Source organism: Nematolebias whitei, chromosome 6, assembly GCF_014905685.2.
Source record: "Nematolebias whitei isolate Nwh7 chromosome 6, NemWhi1, whole genome shotgun sequence".
NCBI lineage: Eukaryota > Metazoa > Chordata > Actinopteri > Cyprinodontiformes > Rivulidae > Nematolebias > Nematolebias whitei.
The window spans coordinates 20697633-20717463 of record NC_056503.1 but is presented as its reverse complement, the minus strand read 5'-3'; the positions used below and the strand labels follow the sequence as shown (position 1 = coordinate 20717463).

At 42.2% G+C, this 19831-nt stretch overlaps 1 protein-coding gene across 1 annotated transcript in view; it reads left to right on the top strand.

The window, feature by feature from the left end:
* Positions 1–7341: 7341 nt before the first annotated feature.
* The window catches only part of LOC119411573 (protein phosphatase Slingshot homolog 2), an 18496-nt gene continuing 6006 nt past the window's right edge, over positions 7342–19831 (top strand). Inside the window, exons 1-9 of the mRNA XM_037678527.1 lie at positions 7342–7451; positions 13355–13467; positions 14914–14978; positions 15427–15548; positions 15759–15827; positions 15940–16005; positions 16281–16475; positions 18902–18995; positions 19231–19359. Of these exons, the coding sequence (XP_037534455.1) occupies positions 7351–7451; positions 13355–13467; positions 14914–14978; positions 15427–15548; positions 15759–15827; positions 15940–16005; positions 16281–16475; positions 18902–18995; positions 19231–19359 (954 nt within the window). The 5' untranslated portion in view covers positions 7342–7350. The remainder of the gene's footprint in view (positions 7452–13354; positions 13468–14913; positions 14979–15426; positions 15549–15758; positions 15828–15939; positions 16006–16280; positions 16476–18901; positions 18996–19230; positions 19360–19831) is intronic.

Below are 19831 nucleotides of genomic sequence, written 5' to 3'. Positions count from 1 at the left end.
CCAACATCTAATATTTTATTCAGAATAGAACAAATCACAGATCAAAAGTTTAAACTGAGAGAATGTATCATTTTAAGGGAAAAATTTGTTGTTTCCAAATTTCATGGTGTAAACAAATCCCAAAAAAGTTGGGACAAGTCCATTTTTACCACTGTGTGGCATCCCCCCTTCTTCTTACAACACTCAACAGACGTCTGGGGACAGAGGAGACCAGTTTCTCAAGTTTAGAAATAGGAATGCTCTCCCATTCATGTCTAATACAGGCATCTAACTGTTCAATCGTCTTGGGCCTTCTTTGTCGCACCTTCCTCTTTATGATGCACCAAATGTTCTCTATAGGTGAAAGATCTGGACTGCAGCCTGGCCATTTCAGTACCCGGATCCTTCTCCTATGCAGCCATGATGTGGTGATTGCTGCAGAATGTGGTCTGGCATTATCATGTTGAAAAATGCAGGGTCTTCCCTGAAAGAGATGGTGTCTAGATGGGAGCATATGTTGTTCTAGAACCTGAACATAGTTCTCTGCATTAATGGTGCCTTTCTAGACATGCAAGCTGTCCATTCCACAAGCGCTCATGCAACCCCATACCGTCAGTGATGCAGGCTTCTGAACGGAGCGTTGATAACAACTTGGGCTATCCTTGTCCTCTCTGGTCCGGATGACATGGTGTCCCAGTGTTCCATAAAGAACTTCAAATCGTGACTCATCTGACCACAGAACAGTCTTCCATTTTGCCACACTCTTTTAAATGACCCCTGGCCCAGTGCAAACGTCTGAGCTTGTGGAGCTTGCTTAGAAATGGCTTCCTCTTTGCATTGTAGAGTTTCAGCTGGCAAAGGCGGATGGCACGGTGGATTGTGTTCACTGACAATGCTTTCTGGAAGTATTCCTGAGCCCATTCTGTTATTTCCTTGACAGTGGCATTCCTGTTTGAGGTGCAGTGACGTTTAAGGGCCCGGAGATCACGAGCATCCAGTAGAGTTTTACGGCCTTGACCCTTACGCACAGCGATTGTTCCAGTTTCTTTGAATCTTTTGATGATGTTATGCACGGCTGATGATGATAACTTAAAAGTCTTTGCTATTTTCTGCTGGGTAACACCATTCTAGTATTGCTGCACTATCTTTCTGCGCAACAATGGTGGAATTGGTGATCCTCTTTTCTGAGAGACACTGACACTCTGAGAAGCTCTTTTTATACCCAAGCATGTTGTCAATTGACCTAATTAGTGTTAATTGGTCTTCCAGCTGTTCGTTATATGCTCAATTTCCTTTTTCCAGCCACTTATTGCTACTTGTCCCAACTTTTTTGGGATTTGTTGACACTGTGAACTTTTGAATCAACATATTTTTCTTTTAAAATGTTACATTTACTCAGATTAAACTTTTTATCTGTCATCTATGTTATATTACGAATAAAATATTGACATTTGCCATCTCCACATCATTGCATTCAGTTTTTATTCACAATTTGTTTAGTGCCCCAACTTTTTTGGAATCCGGTTTGTAGTTTCCCTCAGTCTAAACACTGTGTAACCATGAGAAGATCAATTTAATTTGGCTTGGATTAATTTTGTAGTCATTGAATAATTGTAAATTATATTTATGAGCTTGACAAGAATTTAAATTAGTAAATAATTACAAGTTAACAAACAGAAGACATATCCATTAAGTCAAACAAAAGCATTGTTCGGACACATTGGTTTATTGTGGATTCTCTCTATAAACTGAGCTACTGAAATGATCAGACAAGAACTATTGTTCCAACTAATCAGTGATCCCTTTAATCATTATAGAAATAATACTGTTGCCATCGACTGTTGATTTACTTCATTTTGTATATTGTTTTGTGTGTTGTCTGTTGTTCTGTCTGTACAGCACTTTGGTTGGCCTTGTAGCTGTTTTAAGTGCTCTATAAATAAAATGGTATGGTATCGACATAAAGCCTAAAGATTTTGGTTTGTAGAATCATAATGGCTCCCTTACCCAGCATTGAACGCTAGTCAACCAAGGGACAGCCAGGAACGCTCACCAGTAGGCTACAAAGAACCAAGAGTAACTGGACATATCCACACTAGTTCCACCCCTCCAATCTCCAGGTGCACTCTCCACCTATCAGGGATTTAATGGACTGAACCACAGAGGGAAAGGGATGGAGGTGGGCGAGGGCATAATTTTTGAAAATCATTGTTTTGCCTATATAAATGGTGGATATGCTTCCTTTTCTTTATATTACTTAACAGTATAGATTTCCTCAAATTATTTTTTGAGGGGACAATGTTTGTTTTTTCAATATTGGGGGGGGACCATCACCCCCCTACTACCCCCCAGCCCCCTGAGGTTTTCTACCCAAGGTCAGAATCATTTCAGAAAAGGAGTCCATGAAACAAAGGCAGTTTAAGGACAATGTAAGTCATCAAAATGCAAAATGCATTGTTTGTAGAGCTGGACCTCACAGAAAACAGTGGACTGAATGTTCCTGATGCCCAGCCAAACCTGTTCACAACTGTTTTAATTTAACATAAAGCTCAGACCCACTTCGATGAGTCAGGGGTCATCTCCTGCAGATGTTTTTCATTTAAAATCTAGGACACTGGGCACATGCTCGCTTATGACCCAGGCTGCATTTTTATTGTATTCTAAATTGTTGACAACTTAAATAGAACCATGCATGCTGGCACGCTTGCAGAGTATAAAGTCTTTAATAGGCTGTAAAATGAGTCAAAACATCGTGTCTCATGGAAGATTTGGACATCCTCAGACCTGCTCGTTGTGAAGGCCTGTTGGTCTCCCAGAACTTCTCTGGCATGGGTGTATCCAGATAGCCCAGGCTCTGCTGCAACAGTTCAGTCCGGATGATTTCAGCCTGTTTCTCATTTGTTCTCGCTCCTTATGTAACCAAAACCACAGGGTTTGTGTATTATGAGAAATGGGTGGAGAGACAATTGAATTCTGACTGAAAAACTTAACGCACACAAGAACTTAACTGATTGTGTTTTTATAATTTTAACTGCATCCCCATTGACTCTCATTTACCAAAACACGATCAGCTGTTGAATCACTAGCAAAAACAGAACAAAGATTAAAAAACATTAAAGTTCCTAAGGGTGTTACTCTGAAACCATGGTTTTTAAACTGTGGTTCTACTACAACCAGTGGTAACAATTACAAGTTATATAACAAACTAACTAACTAATAATCTAAACTGCATATTTTATTTTGCTAATAAAAAGATCAATTCACAAAAAAATACTGTTCTAGTGTTGTAGAATTAGTGCTTTGTGTAAATACACAAAAGATTTTTGTTTGTTTCAGTTTTGCATCTGTACGTGAAAAAATCTTGAAATGCCACCTCTGTGTTTTCATGTAGACAGCTGAAATGTAATAGATGATGTGATATCTTTGCTTCTAATCTGACCTACACCCTCAGGGTATCCTCCTCATCTCGTTGTGATTACATTTTTTTACCTCAACATTTAAACTTTATGCACATGCTCCACACGTTGTTTCCTGTTTCTGGTATATTTCTGTGGCATTGTTACACCGCCACATGCAAAACTGGCGTGGTTACTACAAAGTTTTGGTAAGTTTTCTATTTTTGTTTGGATGAAGATATTTCTTGAAACAATATCGTGTTTACAAGGATATTTTTTTAACCGAAAAATTAAAATTTTATGGAAAAACTGCATTTTTCCTTTCAGCTGTCGCCTTCATGCTTGCTCAAGCTGAGAGTTCTGCGATGGAGTTAAATTCAATGCAGTCTGCTCTTCAGATAAAAATGGTTCACTTATTATTTTTATATATTAATGTTTCTGTTCAGTGCCCTGAGATGACTTCAATTGTGACTTGGCGCTATATAAATAAAATGAATTGAATTGAATTTCTGAGTGGACAAGGCCTAAGTTGCATCTTGTGAAGCCTTTGTATACTATTTTGATACATTTGCTGTTGCACATTCCTTAAATGGAACGGCTGTGGCTGAGTGATTAGAGCAGTCGTCCTACAATGCAAGAGTTGGGGGTTCGATTCCATCAGCAGTCACATGCCAAAGTGTCCTTGGGCAAGACACTGTAACTGAACCCCTCATTGCATGAATGGGTAAATAAGGGCACTGATTGTAAAGAGATTTGAGTATCTTGATAAGATAGAAATATGCTATATAAGTACAGTCTATTTACCATTGAAACATGCTTAAAATTCAAGCAAGACTTAACAAATTAAATTGAAATATCTTGCAAATGTTTCAAGACATTTTGGAAACCCCCCAAAAATAAACTTTGTCACTGCCCAGTGAAGAACTGGTTATAGCCAACACAAAAACTGCTTCTACTTTGTCAGATTTTTAGATATTGAAATAAAATCTTGTGTGTGAGTAGCTGATAGTCATCTACAAGCGGGGTGCGGGTTTTTTTTTTCATTATCAGGGTCTTTTTTTCTCAGCCAAGAAGAGTTTGATAGGATTTTTTTTGCCTCCAATTTCCTACCTGTGTTCAGTTTCACTACTTTTTGTCTGTCTAAATAGATCTCACTTGTAAATGAGTCTTTGAGGCTCAATGTGATTTATTTGTCTAAATAAAGGTTGAATGAATGAGCTGTAGGCATTTCTTCAAGGCATGCTAGTTTTATTTGTCAGAAATGATTCTAAACTTGTAAGCTTGTATTTTAATGTCCGCCTTAATGGCAGTACTTGCAGAACTTGGTGTTTTCTGAGGAAAGTTAGAACCACCACTCACAGGGTAACAAGCAGATCTAGCTTTTACCTTTGAACCTACCACTCCAGCAGTGGTGCGCTTGCTGGTGTAAACCTTCCTGATGAGTGCCATGATGGAAAAGGAAAGCTGGTGTAAACACCACCACCCCTGTCTGCCAATGTTTTCTACAACAAAGTATTAGAGCTGCTCAGAAGAAACAAAATGAGGAGGAAGAAGATTAAAGTGGAAGATTTGCTGACAGAAAAAAGTGGCAACGTTGAAAAAAAGTTATCTTTCAAGATCTAACAAGGTAGTCAGGTCCTCTGGATGGATTCTTTGTTGAAACATTTCATCTTCTATCCAAAAGTCTTTTTCAGTCTGTGGAGCTGCAACAAAGCAGAACCTTCTCATAGTGGATCAACCAATTTGCTGGTGACATCCAGAAGTAGCTGTTCATATGTAAAAGGAGGACCATCAACCTAACGATCATTAGTGCCCTAACAGTTGGTCATTAGTGCTCTGATGGCTGCTTGCTATTCACAGCTGGTGAAGGTGTCAAAAGGTAAAATGATGGCCCAGCACAGAAAACTAACATAATCAGACCAGGACTCTGCAGTCTACATTCATCTGCAGGCCAGCGGTCACTTTCAGGGATGAAGATGTGCACATCCTTGACAGAGAGGAACGTTGGTTTAGAGAGGAGTAAAGGAAGCCGTCTTTGTGAAGAGAACTCGTTCATCTTTAAAAAGGGCAGGGGTCCACGTGTTCAACTGCCGTCTGTGAATAGCAAGCAGCCATCAGGGCACTAATGACCAATCGTTATGGCACTAACGATCGTTAGGCTGATGATCCTCCTTTTACACGTGAACAGCTAGTTCTGGCCGTCACCAGCAGACTGGTTGATCCACTATGAGAAGGTGCTGTTTATAAGACTAAGTTTATTGTAGCGCCTCAGATTGAAGAAATCTTTTGGATAAAAGACGAAATGGTTCAAAAAGAAGAATCCGTCCAGATGACCTGACTTAACCTTGTTAGATTTTTCTACCTGGATTATTGAGCGTGAATCAGGACAATCTTTCAAGATGTGCTCCTTAGCCTGACTGTATTTGTTTCATTTATTTTTAATATAGCTGAGGGTTATGAGTGTACTTTTACAGTGTTAAGTACAAAATAACACAATGTTTTATTTGAAGCAGTCTGATCTGTTTATTATTGACCTTTTTTCAGGAAATAATGTGCATCAAAAATCAAGCACCATGCCCTCGTAGCAATTTTCGATATTCAAGGCGTTTAACTCACGTTTTGGTCCTTTACACCTGCATTTTATTGACCTTTACATACAAACATATTTATAAATTTGTTGTATTTGTATTTTAAGATTATTTTTATATGGTTAAAGAACTGGAAGTAGGCATGAATTTATCTAGACCACAATGCATCGTAATACTCGTACATATACTCGTATACATCGTAATACTGACTGTACTATACAGACTGAGCAGCACATTGACCAATTTACAATTACTAATGCACATGCACAAAGTCAGTGTTTTGTGATGCTTTAAGAGTCTAAATAGTGTTGTGCCTGCTTCAGGATTGTTGAAACAACTACCTCAGTTTTAGCTGTGCTCTGCATTCATTCCAACACCTAGGCACATTACACATCACAACATAAAATACAAATAAAACCATTTCATAATACGTTTTGTATATAAAACTCAATAAAGAATCAGATGTAAAGAACCAAAACAATGAGATAAAGGCCCGACCAGAAACAGCTGGAACTATTTGGAGGCGTGGTGCTCGCTGTTACGCATGCGCATTAGTAACTGTATTTTAATCCTTCACAGTAAGAATTGCAAAAACTGAGTATTGACTACCAAATACGCTCAAAACCGTTGGTGGTCTACGCTGCAGTATACGCTATACTCAAGAACACTAATATAAATAATTTTCATATGCTTTAAATGTGTAGAGATTTTTTTTTTTAGGTTAGCACTCAGTGTATGAGTTTCAAAACTCTTATTGTGAAGGATTGAATTAAGTTCCGCTGAAGCGACTGGTTCAGCTAAAATAGTACTTTATTTTTTAGTTTACTCAGTAAAAGTGTATCCATGATACTTGGATACAATACAGTAATAACAACAACAAATGAAACTAATTTAATCTAAACTTCCTCTCTTCAGTTTTCTTCTGAGTGACGGTCGTAGTTCACTATCAGTGAAAACAGAACAGCTCCAGGAATGGACTGTCCGTGCCCTCCTCTCGTGCCTCCCAGCTGCACGTGCCTGTAGCTCCTCCTCCTTCTTGAACTCCTCTCGGGTGAGAGTTCACCTAACAAGTAGTCGTTCTGTACCGGGAGAAGAGTGTGGTGGAACGGGACATGAAGTATGTGGAAGAACCGCCACAGAGAGCCGTCTAACACGGACTCCTCCGCCGCTGCTTCCCGGCACGAACACGAGGATTTAACGCGTTATTTCGTGATTTAGAAACGTCTTTTCCCGGTGCCTTTTCCTCTGAATATTTCGACACGGACCTCTGCTGAAGACACCGGGTTATTCCTGTTTGTTCCTCCTCCTGTTCCCGGAGAGCATCATGGCAGTGTGAGGAGTTTGGAACGGTTTCCTCCGGCGGTGAAGCCCTCCTCTCCCCCCCCGGGATGACCCTCGGTACGGTGGCCGGCGCGGACAGCCCGTCGGCGGTCAGCTTCTGCTCCTGCTGCGGGGCAGAGATGGTGTCCAAGAACCACATCAACCAGCTGTAAGTTCGTTACATCCAGCTTTACAGTAAACAGAAGGGACGACTCAGAAAGAGTCCTTCACTTCTACTTTTATTTTAAGTTATAAATCAAAGTTTGAAACCGGCTCTGAGTTCCCTTTTGTTCCTGCAGTTTTGCAACATGAGGGCTGAATGAGTTTCCAGAGATTTAGCAACGAGTTACTCATCTTTGCGCTTCCTTTTGTCCAAACTAAGTCAAACATGTCTTCACGTCCTGTGTGAATCATCCACATGACTTAATAAAAGAGCTGGCACATGACTAATACTTCCTAAAGTTCAGTGTTTTCCATCCGGTTCCTCGGATCAGAAGATTTATGTGTTTTTGGTCCTGATGGTTTATCTTAAGGTTGGACCCCTTTCTGTTATTCACTGTTTTTGGAAAAACAGATGAGAAGTGAGTCAAAACAAAAGGAAACAAGTCATGTGTGTCACTAATAAATCATAAGTCTTTCCAGGTTTCTAAATCCTCCACGTTCTGGTGGTTATTTGTTATAATTCAGTGTAGCTATAGCTGCAATCTTATCCACAATCCTGCTGTGTCAGCAGAGATGTTTTTTCTTCTTGTGATGATGTGTAAAAAGATAAAGTTGACCGGTCCATCCTTCAGAACTGATCCAAAGCTCTTCTGTTCGATCCTGGACCTGCTCTGATAAGCTTTGCAAAGTCCGAGGAAAAACTAAATAAATCAATGCTTCTGGGCTTCAAGCTGAGTTGGTGTTTTTTTTTTCTAAATGAACATGAGCTGATTTAGTGTTTTCAGAAAAATGGAGGGAGACGTGCGACTTGGTTGTTATTTATCTTCTGTTTTACGCACGTGTCCCTTGTTTCTAAGAAAATCCTCTGAAATGTGAGTTTGATTAAAGATATTTTATGGGGACCCATCATCTACTGTAAACCATACGTGAGGATCTGGAATGAAACATTGTTATGGTAGTTGTTTGTTGTTAGTATAAATGGACTAATCATTTTAACATTAGATTATTGTGCACTCTGCGGGGCCTTGGCCACCTCGGACCAACAAACGGGCCCGTCTGCTGCTGGAGCTGCTGTTAGCTGTAAATACTCCATGCCTGGACCCTCATGGTCATCCTGCCAGTTTCACCCTCTTCCCCTCCAGCTGCGTGACGGTGTTTTGTTCATGTTTTCCAAGGAAAACAGAGGAATAAGGAAGTGAGGAACATGTTTGTGTCAGACGTTCAGAAGCTGGCCACTACGTCTGCTTGTTGGTGTTTGTTGTGTTGTATAATTTTAATAACTTTGTTTATATTACGCCTGTTTGCGTGGTAACTGCAGTAAAACCAGACCTACGACTGCCTCACACTCAGGACTGCTGGCATCCGTGTCACTCAGAGGAAGTTCTATGTTTAGTTTGACCCAGTTTGTTCCCTGTTATCTCCCTTGACCCGTTCTGTTCAAGTGTCCCTTTCTCACACACTAGACTTCATAAGTGCTTTCTGGGTTGTAATATCAGTTTTCTAGTTTTTATTCATGTTCAGGTGGATGCATGATGCGGTACAGGGTCTGTTCTGGTCCATCAGCTGCTGACTTTGCTAACGGCACTTTTTTCCTGCAGCAGGCCCCAACATGGACCCCTGAACACCCGCTAACTCCCCGACCTTCCCGTGGGTTGAATCTGTCTCGGGTTCAAACTCATAAGGCCTTAGCGGGCCTGCCCTGTATAGAACCACCAGGCCCTATATTTATCCCGCTCTCCTCTGCAGACTGACTAATATGGGCACAGGCTGGAGGAGGGGGGGCCCAGATCTCTGCCCACCATGCAGAGTGGTCCTTACATAGCGAGGATTGTGTTGGACTGCTGCCCTAACAAGTACCTACAGCCTGACTTTGGTCCAGAGTCGGAGCTCGGGCCCGGCCCGTTCTCTGACTGGGTCCAACTGGGTCTTCTTTCTTTATCGGTCTGACTTTAGGGCCCACCTCCGTCTCACCGTGGAGTCTCATTTAACTGAACCTGCTGCCCTCCATACTCTGCTTCACACGACTCCATGTTTGTTTTGGCTCGATCCGCTTAAAATATATGTTTTACTTTTTAGGTGCGATTGTTAAAAATTACTCTTGTATACACAAAAAGTAGTTCATCGAGGTGTTGTGACAAATTAATCAATTAATTATGTTTAAAGATTTATTTTTTTATGTAGAAGGTGCAGCAGCTCAAACTCTAGATTATTCTCCTGGTTTATAAGTTCTCTTTTTGTTCATAAAATAGAAACCTGTGTTAGTTAAATAACCGTACAACTGATACACGCCGATATTAAAGGAAGTGTTGAGACATGTTGACCAGCCTGAGGGTGGAAAAATAAATTCTGACCCGACTGACGAGCTAGCAGGATACGAGCCGGGCCCAGATGAAGCTGTATCATTTCTGTTTCAAACCAATCCGGTCTACAAACGTTGAGTACATGTGACGGCTATTTGATCAACTTAAAAGCAGAAATGGCAGCAGCAGTTAGCTGTGGCACTCATTTGTGCAAGAATAACCGTGTTAAGGTTCATGACAGTGAATTAGCATGAACTGATTTATATTTGAGTTGAAAGTTTCTCCACCGTCAGTCTGCTTTCAGTACACCTGTCAGTTTTCTACAGTTGTTGCAACAGAAATGTTATGGAACTCCCACAGGAAGTGCTACAGCTAGCTGCTGCTAGTTGTTTGTAAGTAAAGTATTCTGTATAAATAACTGTGAAGTGAAACTGACTGTGACATAAAGGTTGATAAAATAGTGTTTATGAATCCCTATAAACCTTTGAGATTGGAGTTGAAAAGGTTCTGGTTTCAGCCGTCTGTGTGGGTCTCCGGGTCCAGAACCCCTGGATCCAGGGCGTCTCTGTACATTATGTCGACTTTGCTCAGATGAACAGTATCAGCAGCCGAGACTTTTAAAGGACTCCAGTATTTTTAGCTGCTGTATTCGAGGGTCAACCCCCCCACCTCTGCAGCAGTCGGGCTTACGTTTCCCTCTGTGTATTTCTAGGTGCAGGTGTAAAAATGTTTCCTTCAGGCACGTTTGTGGCCCTCCGTGGCATTTCGTTACACGCATTACCCAGCAGCTCGTTTACACACAGGCGAGGCCAGTTCATTAGTCAGCATGTGAGCGCAGTGGGGGGACGGTGCAGCAGGAACTGGGGGGACACCAGGAGTCAAACGTAGGACAAAGTTGTGAGAAATCCGGAATAAATGAGCGACAGTGGGGGAGAGCGAGAGGAAACAGCTGGGTCAGGGCTGGCTGGGTTATGGGAAAGGAGCCGGGGTTGTTGTTGCTCTCGTGCGTCTGTTTTCTCCTGATTCTCTGCAGAACTCAGGAACTGAGAACGAGGACGGCAGGAAGCCAGCTGACAGGCAGCACCGGCTCTTTTAGTCGAACTTGATGAACTAGAGTTGGGCTCGGAGGGTAGATTGATGAAACCCACCGACAAACGCTCAGTCTGTATTTTCCAACACGCCTTTTATTATCAAAATAAATAAACATCTACCAGATAAGTCAAATATCGTGACTTTAAAAGCGTTGCACAGTTTTTTTGTCATCACCTACCTTTAATGAACTTCTGTGAACTTCATACGTACACGTTTTATCCTGACCCCCCAGGCTGTGAAACCACGTTTTTTTTGTTGTGTTTTTGGCAGAACTGGTTGGTCGACTTCGTTAATCTGCGTTTCCTCTTGTTACAGTAGCTGTGCGTGTTAAAGACGAACTACGCTGACGTTAATCGTCATGACATTTAAGCTCCTGAACACATCTCATTCTTTGTACTAATACACTCTGTAAACATTCTTTAAATACTGACAAATGTTCAGCCCCCCCAGCTAAAAAAAAACTACAAGAAAATGAACAGAGTTAACATGTAAATGAGAAAGTCAAAAGATTTCCTTTAAAAAAATATTGTAAATGATGCCAAAACACAAAGTGACCTAGTTTTTGACCTTTATTTGGACCATAATTTGTCAAAATAAAGAACAAATAAACAGGAAGTGATCTTGGCTGCAACAATAAAATAAACTGCTTCATCTGATCCAACACATTTCTAACAACTCCGTATTATTTTGCTATTATTTTCAGCAGTGAGCGTTTTAATAAAGAACATTACAGTCTAATCTGTGCAAAAATTCTAAATATATGCAGCCGTAAGGCAGAAGTGTATTTATTTAGTGAGTTATTGATCATTTTATCAGAGTTTGGGACTTTGTGTTTTTCACTGCTGCTGATTTTAAAGTGATTACTTTCTGTTTCTGGTAATTATCAACCTTTTTTTTTTGTAAAAGCTCAAGCAGTTAACAGAAGTGATTTGGCTGCAATGTTTGAACTGTTTCTACTCCTCACTGTAACGCCAACAGCCAGGTGTCGTCCTCTTTGTCTTCTTTGGACCTTTCCGCTCTGAGGAGCAGAGTTAGCCTCGCTCAGATCTAACGGGGAGATCGACGTTCACCTCCACCATCGATTCGCTCCGACAATTTTAGCTCGCTCGTTGTCGCCTCTATCTGAGTCCAGGAGTGGACCCAACATGAGCCATATCATTCAAAGTCCAAACATTAGTTGCTGAGATACAGTCTGTGCTTTAGAAAACCGTGTTCAGTTTGTCCCCCGTCGTGGAGCGAAGAGGGGTAATTAAAATACCTCTGTCTTACCGTCTGTGTTGTGAGCTCGATGACTGTGTGTGGCTGCATCTAGGTGGAACAAAGGGCACTATCAAAAATTGGGTTGCCATGTCAAAATCCAAGATGGCTACCACCATAAATATGTGTGTAAACCAACCAGCTCAATCATTTGAGGAAACTATGCTTTCTACGGTAGTTTTTATATTATTTAAAAGTATTTTTTCTTCAAATGTTTGGGGTGAACCGCTTGTTTAAAGATCCACATTAAACTAATTATCCTGTGGGAGTGGTGGTGCAGAGGTTAGAGAAGGTGGGCCTGTGATCGAAAGGTTGCTGGTTCAACTCCCCATTCCGACAACATCAAAATGTAGGTGGGAAAGGTGAAGCACCTGCCTCCACCCTCATTTGCTCCACTCTGGGCCTTTGAGCAAGGCCCTTAACCCCCACCATCTGCTCCCCCGGGCGCCCTAGATGGCAGCTGTCTGCTCCACACAAAGGGCTGTGGTAGCTCGGTGGTCTCTGGTCATGTCAGGAAGAACATCCGGTGTAAAAACCGGTCCAAGAAGTCTTCGTGCGAATGAGTTCGCTGCGGTGACTCCTGAAGAAGGGAGCAGCCGAAAGAAGAAAATACCTTAAGCTAATTGTCCTGACTGAAGCTGCTCACATATCTCTGCCTGGATACAAGTTTCTGCTGCTCAGTCAACACGGCCCGTGTGCTTCAAGTACAGGGATGGATTTTTGTTCTTGTTCTGTTCACTACTTCAAAGTGAAAGTGTGAAAAGTGTAACGTATTAGCTTCATGTAACGAATCAGTAACGGCTGTAAAAACTGAACGACGTCATCATTACTCACAGACTCCACACAGGTTTAAACACTTACTTCAGTTTTCTTAAAACAACCCGTTTGATTGTAAAGTTGTGTGTTGGCCAGCTCTTATCTTCACCCCCCTCCCCGGCAGCTGTTTGAGTGTGAGTGTAATCCAGCTGTGGAGGAGCAGAGAACATTGTGTTCTGGCTTCACGCTGCAGCTCGGGTCTTGTTTTTGAACGGGTCGCTTTGACAGCTCTGGTTTTGGGAGCGTGCAGCCACAGAGGAGTTGAATAGAGCATTGTGACCCCCACGTTCTTACACACACACGGCATGCTTGTTTTGGGACAACATGGGTACAACACGTGCAAAGAAGGGACTCCTAACGTGTTCCATTTAAAGCTGGGTTACACCACAGACACCCCGCCACCAGTTTATCAAAGTCTCATTGTCTGTTTTCTCTTCTGTCCCAGCATCAGCGAGAGCTTCCTCACAGTGAAAGGTGCAGCCCTGTTCCTCCCCAGGGGGAAGAGTCCCCCTCCGAGCTCTGCTCCGCGGATCAGCCAGCGCAGGAACAAGCACACAGGTGAGGACTCGTACCGACACACCTGACTGTGATGTCACGTCAGAACAGATGAGGAAGCTTCAGTGATTTTTACCAACACCAGAAGAAAAATGACAAAAACAGGACTCTGTAACATTTTACACTACATTTTAAATTACACATTTACTTTATTGTACTGATAATTTTTCACTATATGCCATCTCAAAGAGCACCAGCAGCTAGCTGTTGCACTTCCTCTTCGTCCTTTATTTGATTATTTCTGCTGTAATGACTGTGTTAAGAGCATAACAAAAGTTTAAATAAAGCTGATTCCCAAACTTTTCAACTTTTGACCCACAAAATAACGGTAGCTTAGCTCGTGACCCTAAATGTAAATGTTGCCAGTTTAAGAATACTAACTTTAATGTCCCTAAACATAAACTTCAACTACTAAGACACTTTTGAATATTTATTTATTTATTGTAATATTTATTAAAATCTGCCATTAGCAACATTTTAAAAACTTTTTTCTTTTTTCATTCATCTTTTATTTATACAGGTAGTCTCACTGAATCACGAGAACTCATTTTCAAGAGAAACCTGTTTTTGGGAGCAAATGGTGGGGGTTAAGGGCCTTGCTCATGGGCCCAGAGTGGGACAAATGAGGCTGGAGGCAGGTGTGGGTGTTTCACCTTTTCCACCCACATTTTGATGTTGTCAGTCTGGGGAGTTGAGCCTGTGACTTTCCGATCACAGGCCCGTCTTCTCTAACCTCTGCGCCACCACTCCCCTAAAACATGTTTTCAAAACATTGTTTTTCTGGGGACCCTGACTTAAGTTGATAACCTTCAAAGGGGTCCTGCCCCCACCTTTAGGAACCACTAATTCACTGTAAACCATCACTGTCATCTTTGCAGCGCACAGTTATTTGGGCAGACTATCCTTGAGCCCATATGTGTCACACTCAAGGCCCGGGGGCCAAATGTGGCCCTCGTTGACATCTCATCTGGCCCTCAAGATGTTATTTTAAATGTAAAATACTTTTATCACTTTGATTTTTTTCAATATTCGTTGATTATGATTTCAAAAGTGCAACAGAAAACATCAAATGAGACCAATCAAACTCTTGTTGAGGAACCTGTGACCAAGAAAAGATGCTGGTATCTAACTTGAGTTAATGTAGATTCTGAAACTGGCCCTTAGTTTGAAAACGGTTTTAATTTTGGCCCCTTTTGTAAGTGGGTTTGACACCCCTGCTTTAGCCTGTCAGATTTAAAGTCTCGTCCAAAGAGCTATGCACAACAGGTGAGATATTTTATTGTTTACAACCACAATAATCAGAATCATAATAGCATAAAATCTCTTTAAGCTAGGTCTTAAAGGAGACTATTGTGCTGCGGGGGAAATGACGCACGATTTATTGTTTTCTGTCCGTTTGTGACTCAGACTGTGAAACTGAAGGTCTGAAAAGTTTTTTCTTGTGTCCAGGTGACCTCCAGAAACATCTCCAGACCATGTTCACGGTGCTGCGGCCTGAGGACACCATCCGACTGGTCAGTAAAGTTCTCCACACCCTCACCTGAGCAGGGTAGGATCTGAGCAGAGCCCGTTCACTCAGCTTCCTGGTTTCAGTTCTTTGTTGTGAAGCATAAAAGAACTGAAACTTGGCTGAGTTGTAAAAACACGTCTTTTATTTGCTCCTATAATAATACCCCTGGATTAAAACCAAGGCTCAAAGAAGTGGGAGTTGTGAGGATTCTTGTCCTTTCTCTAAAATTCAAACTAAATCTATAATAAAGGAACTTTCAGTAGAAAGGTCCAAATGTAGAAAAATTCACTGAAAACCTCACAGACCAACTCCAAACCTTTTCTTTATGTCAGCATTGTGTCAACAACTGCCCCCGAACAAAACCTTTGAAAGACAAGACTCAGTACAAAGAACACGTTGTTCAAGTCGCTCCGTTCCCACATCTCACCTGTTCTTGTTTTTCCTTTGTGCAGGCGGTGCGTCTGGAGAGCGCCTACCCTCAGGTAACCCGCTACATGGTGGTGGTCTCCACCAACGGCAGGCAGGACACGGAGGAAAGCCTCGTCCTCGGCATGGACTTTGTCTCCTCTGATAGGTCAGTCCACAGCAGGAGCACACAACGGTTCACTGGAGTAGAGGCTGCACCGTTTTCTTATAAAGAATAAAAGTGATGTTTTGTTTTTTCTGTGGTGGTAAAAACAGATGTTTAGACAACAACATGTCAGGCTGAGTCGTCATGACTCGTTTCTTTAGTTGTTTTGACGTCGGCCTCAGATTTCTTTGTTTCATCGATGTGTCCCTGCAGCTGCTGCTGCTCTGTGGGTCTGGTTCTACCTCTGTGGAGTGACACTCTGATCCACCTGGATGGAGACGGGTAAGACACCACCCTCCTACCATACTCCTTCTTACAGCGCCGCGGGGCAGCTGACTGATCTCAGAGCAGTTTGAGGTGATTTACGTCTCGTTTCTAATCTGTCACTCTGCAGAGGCTTCAGTGTGTCGACGGTGAACCGGGTTCACGTCTTCAAGCCCGTGTCTGTCCAGGCCATGTGGTGAGAAACCTGCCTCACATTTTACACCATATGTTCACTTTAAACTCCTTTATTTGATCACATCCTTACCTTTACTTTTATTTTCCAGTTTTCCTCGCTCCTCCTCACACACACCAGTCTTCTTCATGTCCTCATTTTCTTCTACTTTTCTCCCCCCGATTCATCCACACTTTTACTGTCGTAGTATCTCCCCACGTAGCTGAAACGACTCCTCGTCCGGGATTCAAACACTTGGTGAGGCTCATAAACGAAACCTGTTCCTCTGTAACCGTCAGGTCGGCTCTGCAGTCGCTCCACAAAGCCTGCGAGGTGGCTCGCTGCCATAACTACTACCCTGGCAGCCTGTTCCTGACCTGGGTCAGCTACTACCAGAGCAGGGTCTCGTCCAGCCAGTTCTGCATCAACGAATGGAACGCCATGCAGGACGTGGAGTCCCACCGTGCCAATTCACCCATCCTGTTCACAGACCTGTGAGTACACACACACACAGCTCTGAGTTTAGATCCATAATGTGTCAAGTTTCTATGGAGGGAATGCTCTGACAAGTTGTCAAATCACCACATGTTATCCCACGTTACATAAAAAGAATAAGAGCTTTCTTGTTTCCCATTGCAAAGAGGGTGAACTGGAAGTGCCCTCCGTTCGTCCGTCCTTGCAAGCACGACAACATGAAAAATAAGTGAGGTACCGACTTCCATTCCGGTGTCGCTACATCTACACGTTCCTTTCAACAGTTGTCACAGTAAATTCAAAGATAAATAACAACATGTATACCAACTTCCCCCATCATTTGAGGAATCTATGCTTTATAGATTTTTTTAAATGCTTAAAAATATATTTTCCTCAAATAATTGGGGTAGCTGAATATTCATTTATTCAATTCAGTTCAAAAATACTTTATTAATCCCAAAGGGAAATGAAGTGTTGTTGTAGCTCTTCATCTGGTTTCATTCAAGAGTTGTTAGATGCTGATAGCTGTGGGCAGGAAGGATCTACTGCAGTGAGTTCGAAGAATGGTGCCCATTGCCACCAATGGCCACCCCCTGGATCCATTCTAGAATATCTTGCACCAGAAACATGAAGATTTGCATTCTTTGTTCAATTCCTGTCCAGAAAAGCACTCATCTTAAAAACTTCACTGTTGAAATGTTCAACTTGATGTATTAAGCTGGTCATTGTTTTTTTTTTTTTGTTCAGATGTATTTTGCAGTGAGTTCAGTTTAGCGTGACTGCAGGGTGAACTCTGCACCTGACGAGTCAAACGGAGCACATTCTTGGATCGCAGATTCACAGAAAGCTAAAGGGGGGATTCACAGCAGCTGCGTGTATGCTCGGTGAATAATATTGCTGCTTCTTCGTAGCAGCGAGGCCTAACATCTCCCAACGCTCGGACGGTGTCATTATGTCTTCAGAAAAATTGTTGTCGACCACCTGCCCGTCAGGCGCTGTGTGGATCAGGCAGGAGCAAAGAAAAACCTGAAGAAAGGTTTAGATGTTCAGATTTGTAACGTGTCATCGATACGTCATCAGATTTCCAAAGAAGAGTTGGAGAGTGAAGGAACGACGCAGGATTCCTGGATTTATGTCTTTACGAAGAGTTGGGAAATTCCCCCTGAGCTGCTCCAGTCACATGGTCCACTACCTATTTGGAGCGTCTCACACACACACACATACTTATGAAGTGTCCAAAATAGCTGAGGCTTGAGATACATTTGGAAAAACTGAAATGCAAACAGACTCACGGGAAGGTAGACGAAGACTGGGACGGACAGAAGCAGGTGGCAGAGTGAGTGATGGTGGGGGTGGTGGTTCGTCAAGTCAAGCTCTCACACACCTGATCGCCTCGAATGGAAAGAATGGAGTCGAGTCGGGTCAGAAATAGTTCCTATAAAGCTGACAAATAAGACCGCTCTATATTTACTGGCTGCCAAGGTGTTTAAGGTGTGTTTGCCCTTGACTGCTCTCATCTTTTAAGATTACGTGAAATGTTTTGTGTGTTCCCGTTCGTTGGGTTCACGGAATGACTGCCAAAACTCCTCGACCTGCTGCTGTTCTGTTGACACATCGCCACTTCTTTCCCTGTAAAAACCCTGAGGCTGGTTTCTGCTGTTTGCTATATGCTCTTTACTGTTAATGCCTGCAGGCCCTTTATCTAACTGCTGTTCGAGGAAGTGGCAGAAAATTTCCACCTTAGTTTACTCATTGGCTCCACTGCGTGTCGTCTGTACATTCACGTTGTACCGTCTGTTTTCCTCCTGCTCTGTTTCCATGCCCAGCCGTCACTCAGGCTGTCTGCAGACGAGTCGGGGCATGTTGCGAGGTTAAAGTATCACCTCAACTCTTCCTAATAGTGGAAGGTGTTTACTTCCTGTGGTCATTAAAGTGTTCAGCGTTTAGATAAATGCATATTCTGTCACATGTTGCTTTTAGGTTTGCAGGAACTCCTTTAAAATCATCACACTTTCCATTTTGTTGGACTTTTGACCCCCACTGCTGTGTAATATTAAGCTGCTGAATAAGTAGATAAACAAAAGGAGAAGCAGAGCTGAGTTCCTCTCCAGAGAGGTAATTAAACCACTTGTTGGGATCATCAGCGTGACATCCAGAGGCTAAATGCACCTCCCAGCAGAACGGCTGGAAACAGAGCACAACAACAGGCGATGTCTACAAGAGGACTTTGTTTGAGACTTCCACGGGTCGAGCTCTCATATGTTCTGTCCCCTCTCCAGTTTCTGAGAAGCACACAAAGTGCCAGTTCTCTGCTGGAACAGCTCATCTCATTGTGATTATGAAAACGAATGAACACGCAGAACTTGGAGCTCTCCGTGCTGACGGTAGCTCTTTGTGTGTAAACGTTAATAGAAAATACTTTAAAGGTGTCTTACTGTGTGTGCAGGCCCACAGAGAGGGAGCGCACAGAACGGCTGATCAAGACCCGTCTCAGGGAAATCATGATGCAGAAAGACCTGGAGAATGTCACCAGCAAGGAGGTGAGGACCAATGAGCCTTCAGAGCCTTCAGCTCTGTTAACATTTTGATTGGTCTGACGTTTATAATGCATCTAAAAACTACAGTCTTTAATGTCCTGATGCATGCCCTATAATCATCTAACCGTTTGTTACCGTCTTTAATAATAATACAAATTAATTTGACTTGCACTCTTGTTAAAATGTAAAAAAATAATTGAATTATCAACATGTTCAAGATGTTTTATTTTTCTTTCAGATCAGAACGGAGCTGGAGATGCAGATGGTGTGTAACCTGAGGGAGTTCAAAGAGTTCATAGACAACGAGATGATTGTCATCCTGGGACAGATGGACAGTCCCACAGAAATCTTTGACCATGTCTTTCTGGTAGGAATTCAGGAGCACTGTGAAGTTAAATCCAGCTTTTAATTATCACCACTGTCTAAAGGCAAGCTAATGTTTTTGCTCATTTCTGTCTGTGTTTTGAGCAAGATCCTGCAAAATCACATCAGACTGCACTGAATATTTTTAAATAGATGCCTCACTAGTTGTAACAACATACCTTATTCAGTAAATTACTTCAGCTAAACAAGACCGTAAAAATACTGCAGGCTGCTTGGTTTTTATAATGTTTAAAGATTGACACACAGAGATCACTATTCTATGTATTCTGCAATGCATTCTGGGTAAACGATGTAGACGAGTTGCTCCAGTGAAAACTCCGTTCAGCTTGAATGTTAATGTTGTACATTATCTGACGTTCAGCCGGAGCAGAAGAACAGAGAAATGACTCAACTGTCATGTTAGCTCCGAAGCTAATATATGTAGTGTTAGCTCCAGAGCTAATATATGTAGTGTT